General features: G+C 38.1%; 1 protein-coding gene across 7 annotated transcripts in view; it reads left to right on the forward strand.

Moving 5' to 3' along the window:
• TASOR (transcription activation suppressor) overlaps positions 1-20,187 on the forward strand; it is an 87,594-nt gene that overhangs the window by 51,958 nt on the left and 15,449 nt on the right. Inside the window, exons 17-24 of one of the 7 annotated variants that reach the window (XM_070738488.1) lie at positions 2,021-2,077; positions 8,771-9,732; positions 13,480-13,602; positions 14,006-14,165; positions 15,537-15,645; positions 16,011-16,189; positions 16,502-16,657; positions 17,000-18,737. In XM_070738488.1, coding sequence (XP_070594589.1) covers positions 2,021-2,077; positions 8,771-9,732; positions 13,480-13,602; positions 14,006-14,165; positions 15,537-15,645; positions 16,011-16,189; positions 16,502-16,657; positions 17,000-17,055 — 1,802 coding nt within the window. In that variant the 3' untranslated portion in view covers positions 17,056-18,737. Of the gene's footprint in view, positions 1-2,020; positions 2,078-8,770; positions 9,733-13,479; positions 13,603-14,005; positions 14,166-15,536; positions 15,646-16,010; positions 16,190-16,501; positions 16,658-16,999; positions 18,738-20,187 lie in introns of those variants that run through there. The other 6 variants (XM_070738483.1, XM_070738485.1, XM_070738487.1 and 3 more) reach the window with 6 other exon arrangements.

The raw sequence follows: 20,187 nt of genomic DNA on the forward strand, positions 1-20,187 counted from the left end.
ACTCTTCATGGTTTGGGTTTGGGACCAGGTCATCTGAGAGATAATTTCTTGCCAGTCACATCTACTTGACTCACCAGAGCGACGAGGCAAGGAATGTTGCAGGTCCCATCCCCAGGGAGATATACCTGGTGGGACCCAGAAGGGCCTTCTCTATGGTGGTTCCCTCTCTGGAACATCATTACCCCAGGGATTAGAATGCCCCCCCCCCCACCACTCTAACACACGTTTGGAAGGTGCTGAAGACCTGGTTCTGTGAAAGGGCCTGGGGAACGCAGAGTGGGATGGAGCATCATATGTTTTGTGGCTGGGGTGGGAGGTTATTATATATGATTCTTTTATTCATTTTATTGTTTTTAGCTGATGTTTTTATATTCTTGTATGACGCCTTGAGTCTCTGTGTGAATAGGCAACAATCTAAATATCTTAAATAAATGAATATCTATTTATGTTGGACTTAACCTATAGTTTGGAGGTTAATGATTGTATTTTGGTGTTTATTTTCTTGCAATAGAAATGGTAAGCTGTAACATAACATGGAGTTATAAGTAACAAACTATCATAAGTATACAGTGTTCCCTCGATTTTCGCGGGTTCGAACTTCGCGAAAAGTCTATACCACGGTTTTTCAAAAATATTAATTAAAAAATACTTTGCGGGTTTTTTCCCTATACCACGGTTTTTCCTGCCCGATGACGTCATATGTCATCGCCAAACTTTCATCTGCCTTTAATAAATATTTTTTTTAATAAACTTTAATAAATAAACATGGTGAGTAATAATCTAAATGGTTGCTAAGAGAATGGGAAATTGCAATTTAGGGGTTTAAAGTGTTAAGGGAAGGCTTGGGATACTGTTCATAGCCAAAAATAGTGTATTTACTTCCGTATCTCTACTTCGCAGAAATTCGACTTTTGCGGGCGGTCTCGGAACAAATCCCCCGCGAAAATCGAGGGAACACTGTATATGCAACTAGTAACATAAGTTGTAAAAAATGAAAAAAAGTTACATAGTTTCTAGGGGTGTGGTGGTTCTATTCCACAGTAAAAGAAAAAAAACTGGATTATGTGACAAGTTAAAGACTAGCATGCTTTAATAATTTTCCTTTAGAATAAAATTGAACAAATATTTCTACTACTGGTTGGACAATTTTTCATAGATTTTTGAATATAATGGCTTAATTGACTGCATTTAGTTTGCAGGTTACTAAGTACTTTTTGTGATCACTACACATCATAGCAATATACTTATTTAAGATTAATGGGAGAACTTGGCAGAACATTTATAGATAAATTCTGTTTCAATTATGTTGTAAACACTATATTGAATTCAGATTGCCAATAGAAACCTTTGGCTCTAAAATGTTTAAAAATGAGATTTCTCTCATTGCTCATTTTAACTTTTTTTTTTTAAATATTTCCAGACCTATGTAAAATCATGGTTATACAAGTTTATGTAAAGAAAAGCTATAGGAATTCTTCTAAGGCTAATTTCTCAAGGGTTCTTTTTAATGCAATTTGTTCAACAGGATGCCTTTTTAAAAATTGCTGCATCACATTAATTCATTTGAAGCCCAGTTTTCTATTAAAACACTATATTGCTACTAAGAGATGAAACTTGAAAGCACTGTATTGTGCTATTTCTGGATCTACTTGCTTTTAGTGATAATTTCCATATTTTATGGACTAAATGAAAACTATCTTTTCAATGAAGAATGTGAAATTATTGAAGTAATATAGGTGTGGAAGCAGCAGTAGCATGTTTGGGTAGCTCAGAAATGATTAATACAGGAATTTCTAGCCTGCTGGTTCTTGCAGTGTTTATAGAAAAAATTCTGGAATTAAAATCTTAATGAAAAGATAATTCCATGAGATCCAAAGATATTTGAATTTAATAACATTACTTTTATATTCTCTGACATAATCTAATTATTTAAATTGGTTTAGAGAACAAAAAATTATGAAAGGATGCATTTTATATATATTGAGAAACTCTAAACTTGCTAACTGCTGCTCTCCCTCAGGAGGGGTAGGAAGAGTTCCTGAGGATCATCTGAAAAAGCATGGAGATAACCAAACAGGTGAGAAGGATGGTCTTTACTGCATGTGTCCATTGCTATCCAGATAACTGAAAAAGAAGCCTGTTCTCAGCATTAATTTTTTTGGAAGACTGAAAACCAACCAACCAGTTTTACATATAATTGGGGAAATTAATCCACTGAAGCAAGTATATTTGGAATTTGAAACTTGAGAAATGCAGTCCGCTTAAAATACCCATGCTTATTCTTGCACTTGTGGCATATTTCTTCATTGTAGGAGTTGCAGTAGTCCCATTTTTGTAATTGTATAGTTTTTGGAGATTATATGGGGATTGCAAAGGGTTTTAGAATAGAAATTAGAATAGAATATGCAAATGTTCCATAGTACATATAGATAGAGGATACGTTAATACATTATAAATTGTAAAATAAATACTTCAGGTTCTCGCCTGTTTAGTTTTGTAGAATTGCTTCTAATATTTGCATCAGGATAGAGCTTTAGAAATCTTCTTAAGCCGCCCCGAGTCTTCGGAGAGGGGCGGCATATAAATCAAATCAAACAAACATAGAAGACTGACGGCAGAAAAAGACCTCTTGGTCCATCTAGTCTGCCCTTTTACTATTTCCTGTATTTTATCTTAGGATGGATATATGTTTATCCCAGGCATGTTTAAATTCAGTTACTGTGGATTTCCCAACCACGTCTGCTGGAAGTTTGTTCCAAGGATCCACTACTCTTTCAGTAAAATAACACTTTCTCATGTTGCCTTTGATCTTTCCCCCAACTAACTTCAGATTGTGTCCCCTTGTTCTTGTGTTCACTTTCCTGTTAAAAACACTTCCCTCCTGAACCCTATTTAACCCTTTAACATATTTAAATGTTTCGATCATGTCCCCCCTTTTCCTTCTGTCTTCCAGACTATACAGATTGAGTTCATTCAGTCTTTCCTGATACGTTTTATACTTAAGACCTTCCACCATTCTTGTAGCCCGTCTTTGGACCCGTTCAATTTTGTCAATATCTTTTTGTAGGTGAGGTCTCCAGAACTGAACACAGTACTCCAAATGTGGTCTCACCAGCGCTCTATATAAGGGGATCACAATCTCCCTCTTCCTGCTTGTTATACCCCTAGCTATGCAGCCAAGCATCCTACTTGCCTTTCCTACCGCCCGACCACACTGTTCACCCATTTTGAGACTGTCAGAAATCACTACCCCTAAATCCTTCTCTTCTGAAGTTTTTGCTAACACAGAACTGCCAATGAAATACTCAGATTTAGGATTCCTTTTCCACAAACAAACAAACAAACAAACAAACAAATAATCCTGCAAACCCAGATGGTAGACTGACCTGTTTCTTATTGAGGTAAAGGATTCCCTGCAGACTTTTCTCCCCATGTCATTTGCTGACTGGTGTGTGTGTGTGTGTGTGTTACCAAAGATATTTCCGGGGTCATATAGCCAGCATGATGTCACGGAATGCTGTTACCTTCCCATCAAAGAGGTACCTACTTATCTGCTCGCATTGGCCTGCTTTTGAATTGCTAGGTTAGCAGGAGCAGGGGCCAGGATGGGAGCTCAGCCCATCACATGGTGCTTGGTCTTTCCAGCTGACAAGCCCAGTGTCGTAATCACTAAGTCACTGTGACTCCTCCTTTTATTGCATTGGTAAATAAATACTTTGCAGTTCATTACTGTCACTTGGCAAACATTCTATTTACAAAAAGAAAGCCCCTATGTTTTTAGTCATAATATGGGAAGAAGTAAAATATAGATGTTTGCTTTTGAAGAAGAAGCAGTTTTTACTTAGCTGAAGTAACAGTACTTTCTCATTTACATTCATATATTTGCGGCATTTGGAAATATATTTTTTATTTAAATGTTTATTTGAATATTTTAAATTTGTATTCATCCTCAACACTAGAATTTGGTTTTTACTATAATTACTATCATAATTAGAGCTTGTACTAATTAGCTAGCATGTAATTTAAGGGATCCTTTAATTTTATTAAAAATTTGAACATTCTATTAAATCTTGAAAATTTGCAAAAGTCATTTTTCTTTCTGTGTATTAGTTCATGTTAACCATAAAGTATAAAAGTATCAAAAATAATTGCATAATAATAGAATAACAGAATTAAAGGGACCTTGGAGGTCTTCTAGTCCAGCCCCCTTTATAGGAAACCATATACAATTTCAGACAGATGGTTGTCCAATCTCTTCTAAAAACTTCAATTCACAACTTCTGGAGGCAAGTCGTTGAGCTGATCAATTGATCAGGAAATTCCCCCTTAGCTTGTTGTTTATTTATTTATAGGCCACCCTACTCCAGTGGACTCGGGGCAGAGTTCTATGTTGGTTCTCTCCTTGATTAGTTTCCATCCATTGTTTCTTGTTCTGCCTTCATGTGTTTTGGAGAATATGTTGACTTCCTCTTTTTATGGCAACCCCTGAGATATTGGAAGACTTATGTCACTCCTAGTCTTTCTTTTCATTAAACTAGGCATACACAATTTCAACAACTGTTCTTGATATATATATTAGCCTTCATTCCTTTTTGTTGTTCTCTGCACTCTTTTCTAGAGTCTCAAATAAATTAAATTACATATATTATGCTGACATAATATAAATATATAATTCATTTAAAACCATATTTTTAGCAACAACATTTTGTGGATTTTTTCCAATTTCATATCACATTGACCTTAATTTATTTCCCTTCTAAAGTTCAGACATAAGCTATAGAAATCCCCCTCCCCCCCCATCAGAGCTGCTTTCTTTAATCAGTCAGTCACACAGTGGCCAAACAGTGTATTTAAAGAGCCTCTCAAGCAAGGAAAAGAAAGCAATTGCATCTGATATTTAAATTATGCTACCAATGTTCCTGGAGATAGCATTCTTCAAGATTAGTGGCCAATAGACTGACACTATATTAATATGTTTAGATCTCCCTTACATTGATAACCTTCACCAACTGTGATAGTGAATTGCAGTTTGATTATGCTTGAATAAAGAAATACTTCCTTTTATCTGACCCGAAACTGTAATTTATCTGACTTACAACTGTAATGTAAACTGGAATTATGTTTGGAAGGAAGTCACCACATGTCCCTCCCTGATTTTATGATCTTTTTAAGGCAACTGTTAAGTGAACACCATTGTCATTAAACAAATATATTATACTTAATGGACACTTTTTGCTGGAAACCAGAAATAAACTCAGGAAACTAGCAAAAAATACTGAAAATTGTGGTCATGTGACCTCATGTTGCTGCTGGCATCGGTAAACGTGAGCTGATTACCAAATCTTCAAAATTTGATAATGTAACCATTGGTTTGTGCATAACTGACTGTAAGAAATTGTCGCTAAGTCATCAATGTTAAGTGAGAATTACTTGCACAAGTTACAAGTTTATGAAGAAGGGAGATAATTTTATTTTGATCCTCATATAGACATTAACCATTTCTTTCTACTTCTGCTCTAAAAATGCTGTAGTCTTACTTGAATAAGAGTTGTTATAACAATCAGATTTGATTTTGTTTATTGCTTTTCTTTGCATATTTTTGAGCTTTGCAATAGTGGCTTGATGGACGGGCAGTGCCAGTGGTGGCAGGAGGGAGGGGATGGGTTATGTGCATGTGCAAATGTAGCTTCATGCACTCTCCCAACACTTCTGAGTCCTAGTTCCCAACAGACCACAGACCAGTACTGATTTTCAGCCCTGAGATTGGGGATGCCTTCTCTACAATAACTTTTCATATACAGTATTCTGTTTTTAGTTGTGCATAGTGCTTTAAGTGTAGATGTTCATAAGAGTCTTACTGTATTAGACATTTATGTTTAATTTGTAATGATTCCAAGCTTAGAGTTGTTTTATTGATAGCACCCACACTCTAGGACAGGGGTGTCAGACTCAAGGCCCAATCTGCAGGACCGGCTTGGAAATAGCAAAGAACCAGCAAAGTACTGCATGAGGTGTCCGTTCCATCTCCTCCTGCTCTGAGTGGCTCACAGAGGAGAACTACAATTCTGATATGGCCCTCGAAGAAATCCAGTTTGACACCCCTGCTCTAGGATAACATTTTCTTTTACGTTATCTGCCATTAATCCAACTTAACTGATCACTTACTGGCAGCCCAGATTCATTGTGCCATTATTTGTATATATGTGAAGTTTGCAATGTTTTGTCTGGATGCTTGTATCTGTTTATACATCACTTTTGCACTAACTTAAACTACTTTTGTCATGTTGAGGGTCATTTGCTGAGGGTTACCTGTACTGGCTGCTGGAAATACATTATGTTTAAGTTTATACACACACACACACACACACACACACACACACACACACACACACACACATCTACCCACCCACCCACCCACCCACCCACCCACAAACATACACACAGGAGAACAGCCAAATTTTCATGGACCTTCAAAACATAAGGGTGGGAGCCATACAGAGATCTGGGAGGGGGAGGGAGAATGCTATTCTGGGTCAGGGTGTTGCAGAAAGGGCCTTTAGGCGAAGAGTCATTCCAGTTTTTTGAAATTTTCAAAAATCCAGTTTTTGGCAATTCCATTGTCCACCCAATGGGCTGGTTGGGCTTGGGTTTTGTTGGTGACATCCCTGTCTTCAGAAGTTTGGTTTGGTTAGTGGCAACACCACCTCTGCAAACAGTACGATGAATTGTCAATAGAAGTGTGCAACTCCCCAAAGCTTTGCAGTTGCTTGCAGGTGTGTGTGGGTTGCCAGTTCAGGACCGCTTTCACTCTTCCTGGGTCCAGTTCTATTCCTTTGCTAGAAAAGTGGTATCCCAAGTAGTCTGATGAGGTTTTGTGGAATTCACACTTTGACAGCTTTGCATATAGTTTGACGGCCAGAAGGTTTTCTAGGACTTGTCGCCTCAGCTTTATGTGTTCTTTCAGGGCCTCACTAAGGATGAGAATGCCATCTAAATAAACAAGCACTCCCTTGTACAATAGGGGGTTAAGCACCTCATTTATATGTCGCATAAAGACTGTATGGGGCCCTTGGAGTCCAAATGGCATGACTTTGAATTGGAAGCTCCTCAGAGGGCAGTTGAAAGCTGTTTTCCACTTGTCCCCCTTCCATATGTATATTCAGTAATATACCTCTCTCAGATGTAGTTTCGTAAACGCTTTGCCTTTGGCTAGATGGTTCAACAAATTTTTCATGTGGGAGAAGGTATGTATTTTGGATGCACATGGTGTTGTTCCCCTGGAAGTCCACCTACAGACTAACCCACCCCCTAGGTCTTTCTTCTCTTTGAAGAGCATGGGGACTGAATAAATTCCTTGGCTCCACAATGGTGGTTGGGGCCCTTCATCTTTGGAATGTCCGATTGCTGTAAGCTTCAGTTGCCTCCACTCGTGGGCCAAAGCTGCTCCCACTCCCAGGTGCGGCTCCTGTGGTTTCCAAGCCTCTGGCTGCCCCTTGAGAGGCTCGCTGTGGCTGAGAGAAGCACTCAGGGGTTGGCTGTTTGCACCGAGCCCCCAATTAGCACTCCCTCTCAGCTTCCACCATGGCTTGGGAAGGCAAGTAGATGATCTTAATTGAACACATGATCTGTTATCCGTCTTGTATTGGCTTGCTTCTTTTCCTCCATCTTCCCAGAGTCTTTACCTTGCCCATTGTTGGGTCAGCACTGGGGCTCAATATATCAAACAGTGCCCCAGAGATTCAGGGTAGCTAGGTGATTTTTTTTTTTAAAGAGAGATTCTGGTTAATATCAGGGTTCCAAATAGCATACAAAATTAAATCAGAGTCTGAGTCAAAGTATTCTTTAAAGTCCCAATTTATTATTAGAGCCATGTTGGTACATCTGGGTGAAACCTGAATCTGAAGTCCCCTGGGTTTTACCACCAGTTGAAAATTCAAGTCCTTGTCCCCACACTCACAAATCCACCACGTTCTCCAATCTCCAGGGATCTCTAATCAAGGCAGGATTAGACAGATTCATGGATGCCAAGTGTAACGGTGATTATTGAAACGGATATCCATGTGCCCCCTCTATGTTGGTTGAGGCAGGCAGGATTCCCTTGAGTATCGTTTGTTGTGGGTCAAGGGAAAGGGAGGGTTTTGTCTTCTCTTTCTGCTCAAGATCTCCAAGGACAATTGGTGGGCCACTGTGTGACGCAGAATGCTGGACTTGATGGGCTTTGGCCTGATTTAGCATGGGTCTTCTTATGTTCTTATGTTCATTGAAGACTTCAACTTCATTTCTACTGGTCTGTGGCTGGCTGGACTGGTTTGCTGTTTCGGCACAAACAGGCTAGTTTCCGCAAATGCAAGCTCTGATATTTCATAGAGTGGTTTTAGTAGAGAAAGCATTGATACTGCTGCCTCTCCGGAATGTATCACTGCTGAATGCATATTATTTAGTGGCATTAATAGCAGTGATCACTTTTTGATTGATTGATTGATTGATTGGATTTATATGCCGCGTCTTTCGGAGGACTTTTGTAGATTTGGCTGGTGAGCCAAAAACATGTCTGCAATATTTTATGTGAAAAATCTGTAATCCAGAAACTACACTGCAAGTCAACATGCTGTTGGTTATATCTCAACATCAATATATTGAAATATGTTTATAAGAATGGTTTTTACAATATTTATCAATTAAAGTGACACTCACAATACATTAATGTTGACAATAATTCAATCATATTTTCAATATCTTTAGAGGTAATTTACCTACTTTTCTTGTATAGGCTTGAAGTCTCCAGATAAATTGTTTGCTTATTCAGTACCAAAGGATGCTTGTGAACAAGATCCTCGCATTATAAACAGACAAAGAAGTTCTGACTATGAATTTGCATACTGTGCCTTCTCAGATCTACCAAAAGAAAGAATAGAAGATGAAATACACACAGGTCAAGAGGTGAAATCTGAAGAACAATTTGAATATGAAACAAATAATTATGTGTCAAGTAAACATTCAGTAAGTGGAATAATAGAAACAGCCATATTAGAAGAATATAACATCTTTACCAACAAGATTCAGGAAACTTTGCAGCAGAAGAACATTGTGTATGTCAGTGGAATATCAAAACCTGTCTTTTCAGCCCAGGAAAGGATTAAGAAACTTTCTGAATTCATATGTTTAGAAGCATCAGATATTGCTGTCCATAAATACGTAGAAAGACTAAGTGAAAAGCTCAACAGTGTTGCTACGTCATGTTCATATGGTGTCCGGAATGCATCACTTACTGAAAGGACTGGACCAGCTGATAACTCTGTTACCAGCACTGGATTGAATTTGCCCCTGGAGGAGCCTGTGTCTTCCTCAAATGATTTTGAAGAATACCCTTCAGAGCCACCATGTGGCAGTGTAGAGGGAGATGCAGCCATTAATGAGCAGAATCAGTCCGTGGTTTTGGATATAGAAAAAGAACAAGAAAAAGAACACAAGCCGGTGAATGCTAACATAGAGGAAAAGTTAACAGCTGAATCAAAAGGATCTCCTGTAGATTGTCTGCCAAAATCAGAGAAGATATCAAAGCCTGTAGATAAAATAGATGCTACAAAAAAACCTGCCCTAGCTGGTTTTATTAGCCAGTTAAGACCTGAAGTGTTTGACAGCATTTTTAAAATTATTGAAGATGTACGAAAAAATACAGTGAAATTCTACATTCATGAAGAACAAGAAAGTTTGCTTTGCAAAGAAATAAAGGTAAGCTTTGTACGTGAATGTATGTCAGTTATTTATTTATTTAATTTGACTTCTATGCCGTCCAATCCCAATTTTTCAGAAAATTGTAGGAATTGTACGTGGGTAAGCCAGATTTATGTTTTTGCATGAGTATTTTAATGAAGTGATGCTTACAGCTAATAGTTATTTTTTTCCATATACAGTAATACCTCGTCTTACGAACTTAATTGGTTCCGGGAGGAGGTTCGTAAGGTGAAAAGTTCATAAGACGAAACAATGTTTCCCATAGGAAACAATGTAAATTCAATTAATGCATGCAAGCAAAAAAAATAAAATTGCAAAAACGGCGCTCCACTGGGCGCTACCGCCTGGCTGTCACTTTTTGAAACAGCCGGGTGCTTCTCAGCATTCTCCCAAATGCTGAACCCGGAAGTTCGGCAAAAGTTTGGGTTTGGGTTCGGGAAGCCGCCGAGAAGCCCCGCCGCCCGGCTGTCACCTTGCCAGAAGAGCCGCGGAGCTGTCGGCCGGGCAGGAGGCTCAAACGGAGGTGAGGAATCCCAATAGGGAATTCCATAGGCGGAGCTTTGACGTCATGAAGACGTCCTTCCTGGCCCGCCGAAATGTGGACTCCAGGAGGGACGTCTCCATGACGTCAAAGCTCCGCCCATGGAATTCCCTATTGGGATTCTCCACCTCTGTTTGAGCCTCCTGCCCGGCCGACAGCTCTGTGGCTCTTCTGGCAAGGTGACAGCCGGACGGCAGGGCTTCTCAGCGGCCTCCCAAACCCGAACTTTTGCCGAACTTCCGGGTTCGGCGTTCAGGAGAATGCCGAGAAGCCCCCCGGATGTTTCAAAAGACGACAGCCGGGCGGCATCTCGGCGGCCTTACGAACCTGAACACCGAACCCGAACTTTTGCCGAACTTCTGGGTTAGGCGTTCGGGCGGCAGGTTCGTAAGGCAAAAAAAGTTTGTAAGGAGAGGCAAAAATTTTCTGAACCCCGGGTTCGTATCTTGAAAAGTTCGTATGACAAGGGGTTCGTATCACGAGGTACTACTGTATTTTAAAAATTGACAGGAGATCTGCAAATTGATACTTTGCTGAGATGAGAATAACACAAGGGAAACAAATAAACTAAAAAGCATCGGCCACATAGATTTTAGAATTCCCATTATTTCAATAAAATATAATAGGTATATAGTAATTAAAGCAAATAGGAAGTTTAAAAATGTGTCTTTCTGTACAGATGTTTTAAATAATGAAGGGGTATTTTGTTGACGCTCTATGCATGTGCCTTATTTTAATGTGGCATTTGTTAGAATTTTATCCATACTTTCTCCAAAGAATTTAAGGTTCTCCATTTTATTCTCATAGCAGCGAGTCTCTGAGGAAGGGTGACCCTAAGAGTGAGCAATGGTCAAACACACACACACACACACACAGAGACACAGAGAGAGAGAGAGAGAGAGGGAGTGAGTGAGTTAATTTCTCTGATTGAAGGAAGATTTATAAAACTGGGCTCCCTAATCACTGTCCAACATATGAACTGTTTCGTATCATTACCTTTCATGCTGCAAGGCATGTAATAGGCTGGAAAATTTAGTTTAAAATAATGTACAGAGAGAATAGTGTATTAAAGCTACTATCGGATCCGGGCGGACCTCGACTCCAATTGCATAGCAGTATCGGCTGACAATGAGTCAGTCGAGGTGACTGGGGCTAAACATCTTTGTCCATCTGTCTGGGGGGAGTTTGACTTGGTGACACCTGATGAAGTGGACAAGGCCATTGGAGCTGTGAGTTCCGCCACCTGTCTACTGGATCCATGTCCTTGGTTGGTTTCAGCCAGCCGAGAGGTGACACGGAGCTGGGTCCAGGAGATTGTCAACGCCTCCTTGGGGAGGGGGTCCTTTCCGGCCCTTTATAAGGAGGCACTTGTGCGCCCCCTCCTCAAGAATCCTTCCCTGGACCCAGCCGTGCTTAATAACTACCGTCCAGTCTCCAACCTTCCCTTTATGGGGAAAGTTGTTGAGAAGGTGGTGGCCCTCCAACTCCAGCGGTCCTTGGAAGAAGCCGATTATCTAGGTCCTCACAGTCTGGATTCAAGCCCGGCTACAGCATGGAAACTGCTTTGGTTGCGTTGATGGATGATCTCTGGCGGGCCCGGGACAGGGGCTTGTCCTCTGTCTTGGTGCTTCTTGACCTCTCAGCGGCTTTCGATACCATCGACCATGGTATCCTTCTGTGCCGTCTGGAGGGGTTGGGAGTGGGAGGCACTGTTCTCCAGTGGTTCTCCTACCTCTCTGGTCGGTCGCAGTCAGTGTTAGTGGGGGGTCAGAGTTCGACCTCTAGGTTTCTCCCTTGTGGGGTGCCTCAGGGGTCGGTCCTCTCCCCCCTGCTATTCAATATCTACATGAAACCGCTGGGTGAGATCATCCAAGGGCATGGGGTGAGGTATCATCAATACGCCGATGATACCCAGTTATACATCTCCACCCCATGTCCAGTCAACGAAGCAGTGGAAGTGATGTGCCAGTGCCTGGAGGCTGTTGGGGCCTGGATGGGTGTCAACAAACTCAAACTCAACCCAGACAAGACGGAGTGACTGTGGGTCTTGCCTCCCAAGGACAATTCCATCTGTCCATCCATTATCCTGGGGGTGGGGGAACTAATGACCCCCCTCAGAGAGATTTCGCAACTTGGGCGTCCTCCTCGATCCACAGCTGACATTGGAACATCATCTTTCGGCTAAGGCGAGGGGGGCGTTTGAAAAAGAGTCCAAGCACCTATTTGAAAATGTTTGCCCAGGTTCGCCTGGTGCACCAGTTGCAGCCCTATTTGGACAGGGAGTCATTACTCACAGTCGCTCATGCCCTCATCACCTCGAGGTTCGATTACTGCAACGCTCTCTACATGGGGCTACCTTTGAAAAGTGTTTGGAAACATCAGATCGTGCAGAAAGCAGCCGCGAGAGCCATTGTGGGGCTTCCAAGATTCGCCCACGTTTCTACAACACTCCGTGGATTGCATTGGCTGCCGATCAATTTCTGGTCACAATTCAAAGTGTTGGTTATGACCTTTAAAGCCCTATATGGCATTGGACCAGAGTACCTCTGGAACCGCCTGCTACCGCACGACTCCCAGCGACCGATAAGGTCCCACAGAGTTGGCCTTCTCCGGGTCCCGTCGACTAAACAATGCCATTTGGCGGGCCCTAGGGGAAGAGCCTTCTCTGTGGCGGCCCTGGCCCTCTGGAATCAACTCCCCCCGGAGATTAGAACTGCCCCCACCCTCCTTGTCTTTCATAAAATACTGAAGACCCATCTATACCGCCAGGCCTGGAGGAGCTGAGACACCTTTCCCCCAGGCTTTTTTATATTTTGTTTTATGTTTGGTATGAATGTGTTATTTGGTTTTTAAATATGATAGGGTTTTATATGCTTTTTTAATATTAGATTTGTTTTACTATAATGTTTTTATTATTGTTGTGAGCCGCCCCGAGACTTCGGAGAGGGCCGGCATACAAATCTAATAAATTATTATTATTATTATATGCTTCCCAGAGTCCAATAGGAATTGGGCGGCTCACAAATCTAATAAATTAAATTAAAACAGATTTGTCAAAGGGTGTGTGGTTAAGCAAGATTGGTGAAAAAATACTGCATTACAGCTAACTTTGTTTAGTTTTATTTTTGAATGTTTATCTCTGTAATTGTTCCTTTTAAGTTTAATATTTATTGTATTACTTTAATTTTCTATACTTGGTTTAGGAATATCTTACTAAATTAGGTAATACAGAGTGCCATCCTGAGCAGTTCTTGAGAAGAAGAGCCAAGCTGGATAAATTGCTTGTAATTATTCAAAATGAAGATATTGCTCATCTAATTCATAAGGTAAATGAAATGTACTTAAGCACACTGCAGTGGTTTTCATAATGTGTAAAATATATTATGCTTAAAGGTTCTATGTCAACAACAGCTGATTTGAGGCAATTTGTATGGCCTGAAAGTGTTGGGTTTCTCCCTCCTCCCCTCCCTCCCACCGCAAAAATACAAAGCCTAAATTGTCCAGGGCAGAAATGGTTGGGTGAGGATAAAAGCAGGAAATGGCACATGTGAAGATCATTTTTTTTCTGTTTAATGCACACACTTTGTTAATCTTAAAATTGTAAGGAGATGAGTAAAGCCATGCATGACATTAATATAAATAAAACTATTGTTAATGGAGTGTCTAATTTTAACTAATTTATTTCATTGTACCAGTATCTAATTCTTTCCATTTGCTTTCTTTAAATAGATACCATGTTTAGTATCTTTGAAGAGACTCCCATGTGTCAGTTTTGCTGGTGTTGAAAGTTTGGATGATGTGAAAAATCGTACTTACAATGATTTGTTTGTTTCTGGTGGCTTCATTGTATCTGATGAATCTGTTCTCAACCCAGAATCTGTCAGTGTTGGTAAGGCTCATGTTCACTAAAACTTAGGGCAGACTCTAGAAGTTATTTTATGTTCCTAATAGATTTAAGGGCTCTTTATTCTAACCCTTTGAGAATTTTGTTATAAAATAATGCCGTAAAATTATGTTCTTTTGGGCAAAAAATCCTTACATTACTTTAAAGATCTCCACTGATAGAGAAAATACTGTTCAGCAATTGAAATTTTTGTAAAATAGTTCATGTGGAAGTGCTGTTCAGAAGTAAGAAATAAATGTCCTCAATACAGACATTTCCACTTTATTGTTGCTCAGTTGAAATGTCCCTGATTCCTTGGGTTCATCTTTTACTTATTCTTAACCGACAATCAAAATTGGGACAGGAATTTGTGGTTGTTATTGAGTTATCACATGACTTGATTCGGTTTTATAAGCATTTTTACCATAATCATTAAGTGAATTCTGTTCTTCCCATTGACTTTGCTTGTCAGAAACCTCCTGGAAAGATTGCAAATTGCCACCACAGGATGCTGCAACCATCATATATGTGGTCCAATTGCTAATTATCTGAATTGTGATCCTATGACTGTGAGAATGGTGTGATGGTCACTTTTCCAGTGCTGTTGTAACTTTTAACAGTCCTTAAACAAATACAGGACAACCTGTAATTAACTGCAGTCTTGTACTTAAATGTAGATCAGTAAAACTATAGAAGTTATTAGAGACTCATGCTCAGATCAATCCATCACATACTGATTTATATTAATCACAGTTTTTATTAGTGCTAATGCTGGTAATGCTATGCTGTTATGAAAATTTAGCATGAAAAGTGGATGCAGGGGAACAGAGAAAGAAGAAAACAAATAATTGGGAATTTATTAATCTTTTAAAAAATACTTTATTATTAGTATCTTCCACAAAGGGATAAAATGTTTCTGTGTACTTGAAACTTAATATAGAAAATTGAAATTTGCCAGTTAAATAAATTTGAGTAACTTTTAAACAATTGCTATATTCTAATAAAATATTTTTACAGGGGAAATTAATTTGCATAAAACATCTAATAAAAACAATTTGGTTATAATTTTTAATACTTCATTTGCTTTTTGAATTTATTTGTCATGTTTACAAAATTAGCTTACTGATACAGTAAACCTCACAACTAACCCTAACATAATGGGGAGACTCATAAATTTAATTGATTTTTAAAAATTAAGATTAACATTTCCAAGTGAAAGTCATGTTTCCTATCATGATTCTTATTTGAAGTCAATAATTTTCTCCTGGAGTTGTTCTAGCGACATGCAAGTATTGTGCTGGTGTTTCTTGTTCAAATTTAGCTAATTCCTGTTTTATGAAACCTAAGTTAGGGTTTGCATTCTGTTTTCAAAATTAGATAAACTTAATGAGTTTCTGAAGTTCCTTGGAGAGTTGAGCACTCCAGATGAAAAGTGGCAATGGAAAATCCACTGTAAAATACAGAAAAAATTAAAGGAGCTTGTAAGGTATGTATTAGGTATGCAAGAATTACAGTATTAAAAATAAAGATAATTTGTAATTGGTCTGGTAGTAGCTATATCCATCATTCTTTTTCTTCGTTAAAGTTCTTTTTTCCTACCATTTCCCAAATATTGTGAGAACATTGTTTTCTATTTTCATTTTTAAAACCCTTCCTAAAGTAAAAAGGCAAACTTGTTATTTTATACACTTCAAAACCACACTTTCATATAATTCCCTGCATTTGTTTTAAACAATGTCTATGGTCTTAATTTTTACTTTTTCTGTAGAAAATTAGAAATTGACTTCGTAATTTTGTTTACAAAGCTTATATTATATAAATGCAGATCATACATTGTTTTTCTTCCAACAGAACAAATAAAGATGCCATGAACTTGCTAGCACTTCTGAGTGCATATCAAAAGAAACACATGGTTGAGATTCTGGCATACCATAGCTGCGATTCTCAAACACGAACGACTCCAGAATTAGAGTGCCTCATAAAACTTCAATATCAGAATATTCAGCAGAGACATGTGGTCTTTCTGACAGGTAGAAAATAATTATGATTTAAATATATAGATATAAATATATATTTTTGGCTTCATGCTAGGGCACAAAGCCAAAAACACCAGCCTGAAGATGATGAGTGGGATCATGTTGAAATGTCGCCAGGATTCTATCAATCTTACATGGGAAAGGACCTGAATACGCCAAGACCTACATACCTATACTGATGAAAACCTACAAAAACATACATACACAAACTTATTTATTTACAAATATACATTTATTTATTTACACACGCACACACATCTTCAGAAACCTGTTGTTATAATGAACATTTCCCCTCTCTTTGCTTAGAAAAGAATGTGTCAACCTTTGCAAGTTATGCTGATAATGGAATAGTGGTTACTACTGTCAGTTCCTTTATGCACAACTTCAAAACTCTAGTTGGCTGCCACAACTCAGTTACTGAAGAAAGCCTGCCTTCTCCCACCGATGATGACAAACAAACAGGTAATAATATAGTTTAATTTATCTCACATGTAGCTAGTTAGATTATTTGAAATGATTACTTGAAATTACTTGAAATAGTATATACGTGCTTCAGTATAAGTGAATAATGTAATATTTCTAAACTGTAGAACACATTGTAAAAGTAAGAAAGAGAGTTGGAGTGTTGTACACCATCTTAGTATGAAATTGGCCTGATAGGGTATTCAAGAAACTCCATGAAATGTAAAAGGGTTAGAATAAAGATGACAGAGCTGAAGTGTAGAAAACAAGCAGTGTGTTTGAGAGTCAGTGATTGTGATGGGTAATTTTCATACAAAATTCTGACCTACTGTATAACTTTAGATGCTGTTTTGACATTAAATCCTTTGGAGCTGGATGTTGGGGTTTCCCAACAGTAAGCATGAAGCAGAAGCTTTTAGCATCGGAATATCCGGACGTTCACAAGAGGGTTATGTGTGTGTTGAGTAAGTGAACAAAAATGACAGAAGACCACCCTTAAATGATATGCGACTTTGAGACCTGAAGCCTAAAACGGTGTGAGTAGTGCATAGTATTTTTAGATAAACTTTCCATTTCAATAGAGTAGGATTTTTCTCTTCTTAATGTAGCTCTTATAGAAAACGATGAAAAGGATGAGGAGGACATGTCTCTGGATTCAGAGGATGAAGCATCACAAATAGAAGTTTGCAATGATGCCTCACACTGTGATTCCCATTTGCAAGATTTACAGACAGAGACCAAAGGACCACATGGAACAGACTGTAGTCAAAACTCTCAAAGTAATGCACTGCTGCCTTCTGAAGAACAACATTACTCTCTGACAGAAGAGACTTTTAAAATTGACATGCCAGATATACAGCCAGTTACTCCTGTTTCAACTACCTGCTGTGCTGAAGGGGAGAGACCTAATTCAGATGAACAAATTCCTCTCAGCTTTCAGATGTACAATAGACAATTAAGCGTGCCTCATCAATTCAGTCATTTTAACGTTCTCACTCACCAGACATTTTTGGGAACAACATACCCTACATCTGCCAGTGAAAAGCAGGAAAGTGGAACTTGCTTTCTGACTGCTTATAGTCAGAACATGGATATGGACCATTCTTCATCTTCATCCAATAATTGGAATATCAGTTGTGATTCTTCAAGGCCATTTCCCAAACAGAATTGAACAATGCAGAAATGTCTTTTAAAAAAAAATTCTTGCGGACTTTAGAAAAAGTGAATTAAGTATTTCTAGTCTCTAAACATTTCTTGTTTCTTATCTCAGATGTTTTCATGTTTATTTAAATCATGAATGGTCTGTATCAGATAAAGCACCTGAAGTTTGAAATAAATATATATATTTTTAACATATATTGTACTTGAATGACCTTGTTTGTTGGCACTTCTTAAGTTTTACATTTTGTAGTTCACATGTAGTTAAGATTATCAATTTAAAAGTCTAATTTATGTAATTTGAATGTTTGCCTGAACCATATGTGAAAGAGGGAAGGGATAATTTTTAATGTAAAGTATAGAAGGACATTCAAACCACTTCTTTCTTTAAAACAGCTGTTATGTATATACGTGAATGTTTTGTATAAAACCTTTCTATTGCTTTAAAGTCAACTTTAGTTACTTCATCAAATATCCTGGATTTTTGGTTACATACCTTAAGTTAGAATAAGCAGTAGATGCAGTTTGTTTTGAAATGAATAAAATAATTTGTCCAGAGAGGACTTATTAGTAAGTTGCATTTTGTTGTGTCATCTGTTTCCATGAAATAGATGCAGCCAAGATGGTTGTTTATCGTTATCAATCAAGTTAACGTTTGCCATCAACTTCTGCATTTACTAAAAGTATGTAATACTCTGATTAGTATTCAGTTATCAGAGCTCTTTTTAAAATCAGCATAGTAATACTAAATCTGGTTATTTATGACATAAAACTTTTGCAATTCTATGTATATGTAGATGAACTGGCTTCATTGACATCAAGGAAGTTGAAAATAACTCTGTGGATTTACTGTCATAATATATATAATCTTGTATCCCTGAATTTGGATTTTTTTTAATTAAAACATTTCATAACAATAAAATGCTGCTATTATATCTTACGCTTCATGAATATGAACTGTGCTTTGCTGTTAATTGCATATAAAAATCTTTCAAGAAAGCTACAGAATTTCATAATATTATAATGCAGAATAGCAATTAATGCATAACTTGAGAATTAATTTTGGATTGATCTGCCATAAAATTTTATATTTAAAGCTTTAAAGCTGGAGTTCCCATGTGTTTTAAATAGCACATTTCATATATTTTTGGCGTATCGTATTCACTCATAAAATGATTACAATGAAATAGTCGCAGTAATGGAGAAGGCAGGAAGCAAATTGGTAAAGAGTATATCCTATTCCCCAAATAACCTTTCTTTTTAAAAACATATCCAAGCAAAAAGCCCCGAGTTGCAATCTTTAACCAAATAATGGAATGAATACATTTAAGAAGAATAACAAAAAATATGTTGGGAATAGTTTGGGAATGTAAGCTGTAATAAGAGAAATGGGGACAAGGTATTAAATTGATATATTCTAATGAAGGGCTAGTTTAGAGAAGATAAAATTGAACATGTTTGGAGAATATTTACTGGCTAAAATCATAAAATAACCAGAGATACTAAGAAGATACATAGTACCTGCTCTTTGAAGACTAAGAATTGGATGTAGCTCTGATCATTTATAAGCCACAAGAGAGTATGATTCTGGAAAAATCTGATAGATTCAAAATTTTTGTCATTTCATAAAGATTAGCCACTTCTAATTGGCAAGAAGCTTATCTTTAAACATAAACCCTGTGTGACAGTGATTAGATAATTGGACTAGAATTAGAAAACCTTTAAAAAGTTTTTTGAGTTTATGGTTTTATGGTTTATAATTTTTAGTCACTTGATTTTATTGTTTTAAGCAGCCCAGAGTGGTGTTTAAAATATATGGCCAAACATTGTAAATAAAGTCAGTTGCAACCGTGCTGGATGTATAATTTGCCATTGTCCTCTAATACGTTAAATGACTTAGCAGTGAGAGAAATTAGGCTGCTACTTTAATTTCTTTAGAGGAAGCAAGTTTAATATTAGGCTATAAATGACCACTAATATATTGATATTGGTAACTAGACTGTTGCAGTTAAACACCTGCAATGTCACTTTATAAATTGCATGAAATCATTTAAACTAGAAATTTCAGATATGAGAAGACACTTGGGCATATTCCCTCATGAATATTACAATAGCTTAAGATCTGGTTTGTATAACAGATTTGGATGGGCACAGATGGAGGTGTTCCTCTCTTAGAAATGTGCCCAGTAGGTTATTGAACATGGCACCAATCTAAACTTCTGGGCTGGGGGGAGAGTGTGACTGTTGTTACCAGAGAATCTGGCAGCCTCCACACGTACCTGGCTGTGAGACCCTTTTTCTTAGGTTGGGCTTAAGGGATCAGGTGGGATTGTTGCTGCTGTATGAGCTCTCTGCTGTATGGCACCTTCCCT

Source organism: Erythrolamprus reginae, chromosome 2 (assembly GCF_031021105.1).
Source record: "Erythrolamprus reginae isolate rEryReg1 chromosome 2, rEryReg1.hap1, whole genome shotgun sequence".
Classification (NCBI taxonomy): Eukaryota; Metazoa; Chordata; class Lepidosauria; order Squamata; family Dipsadidae; genus Erythrolamprus; species Erythrolamprus reginae.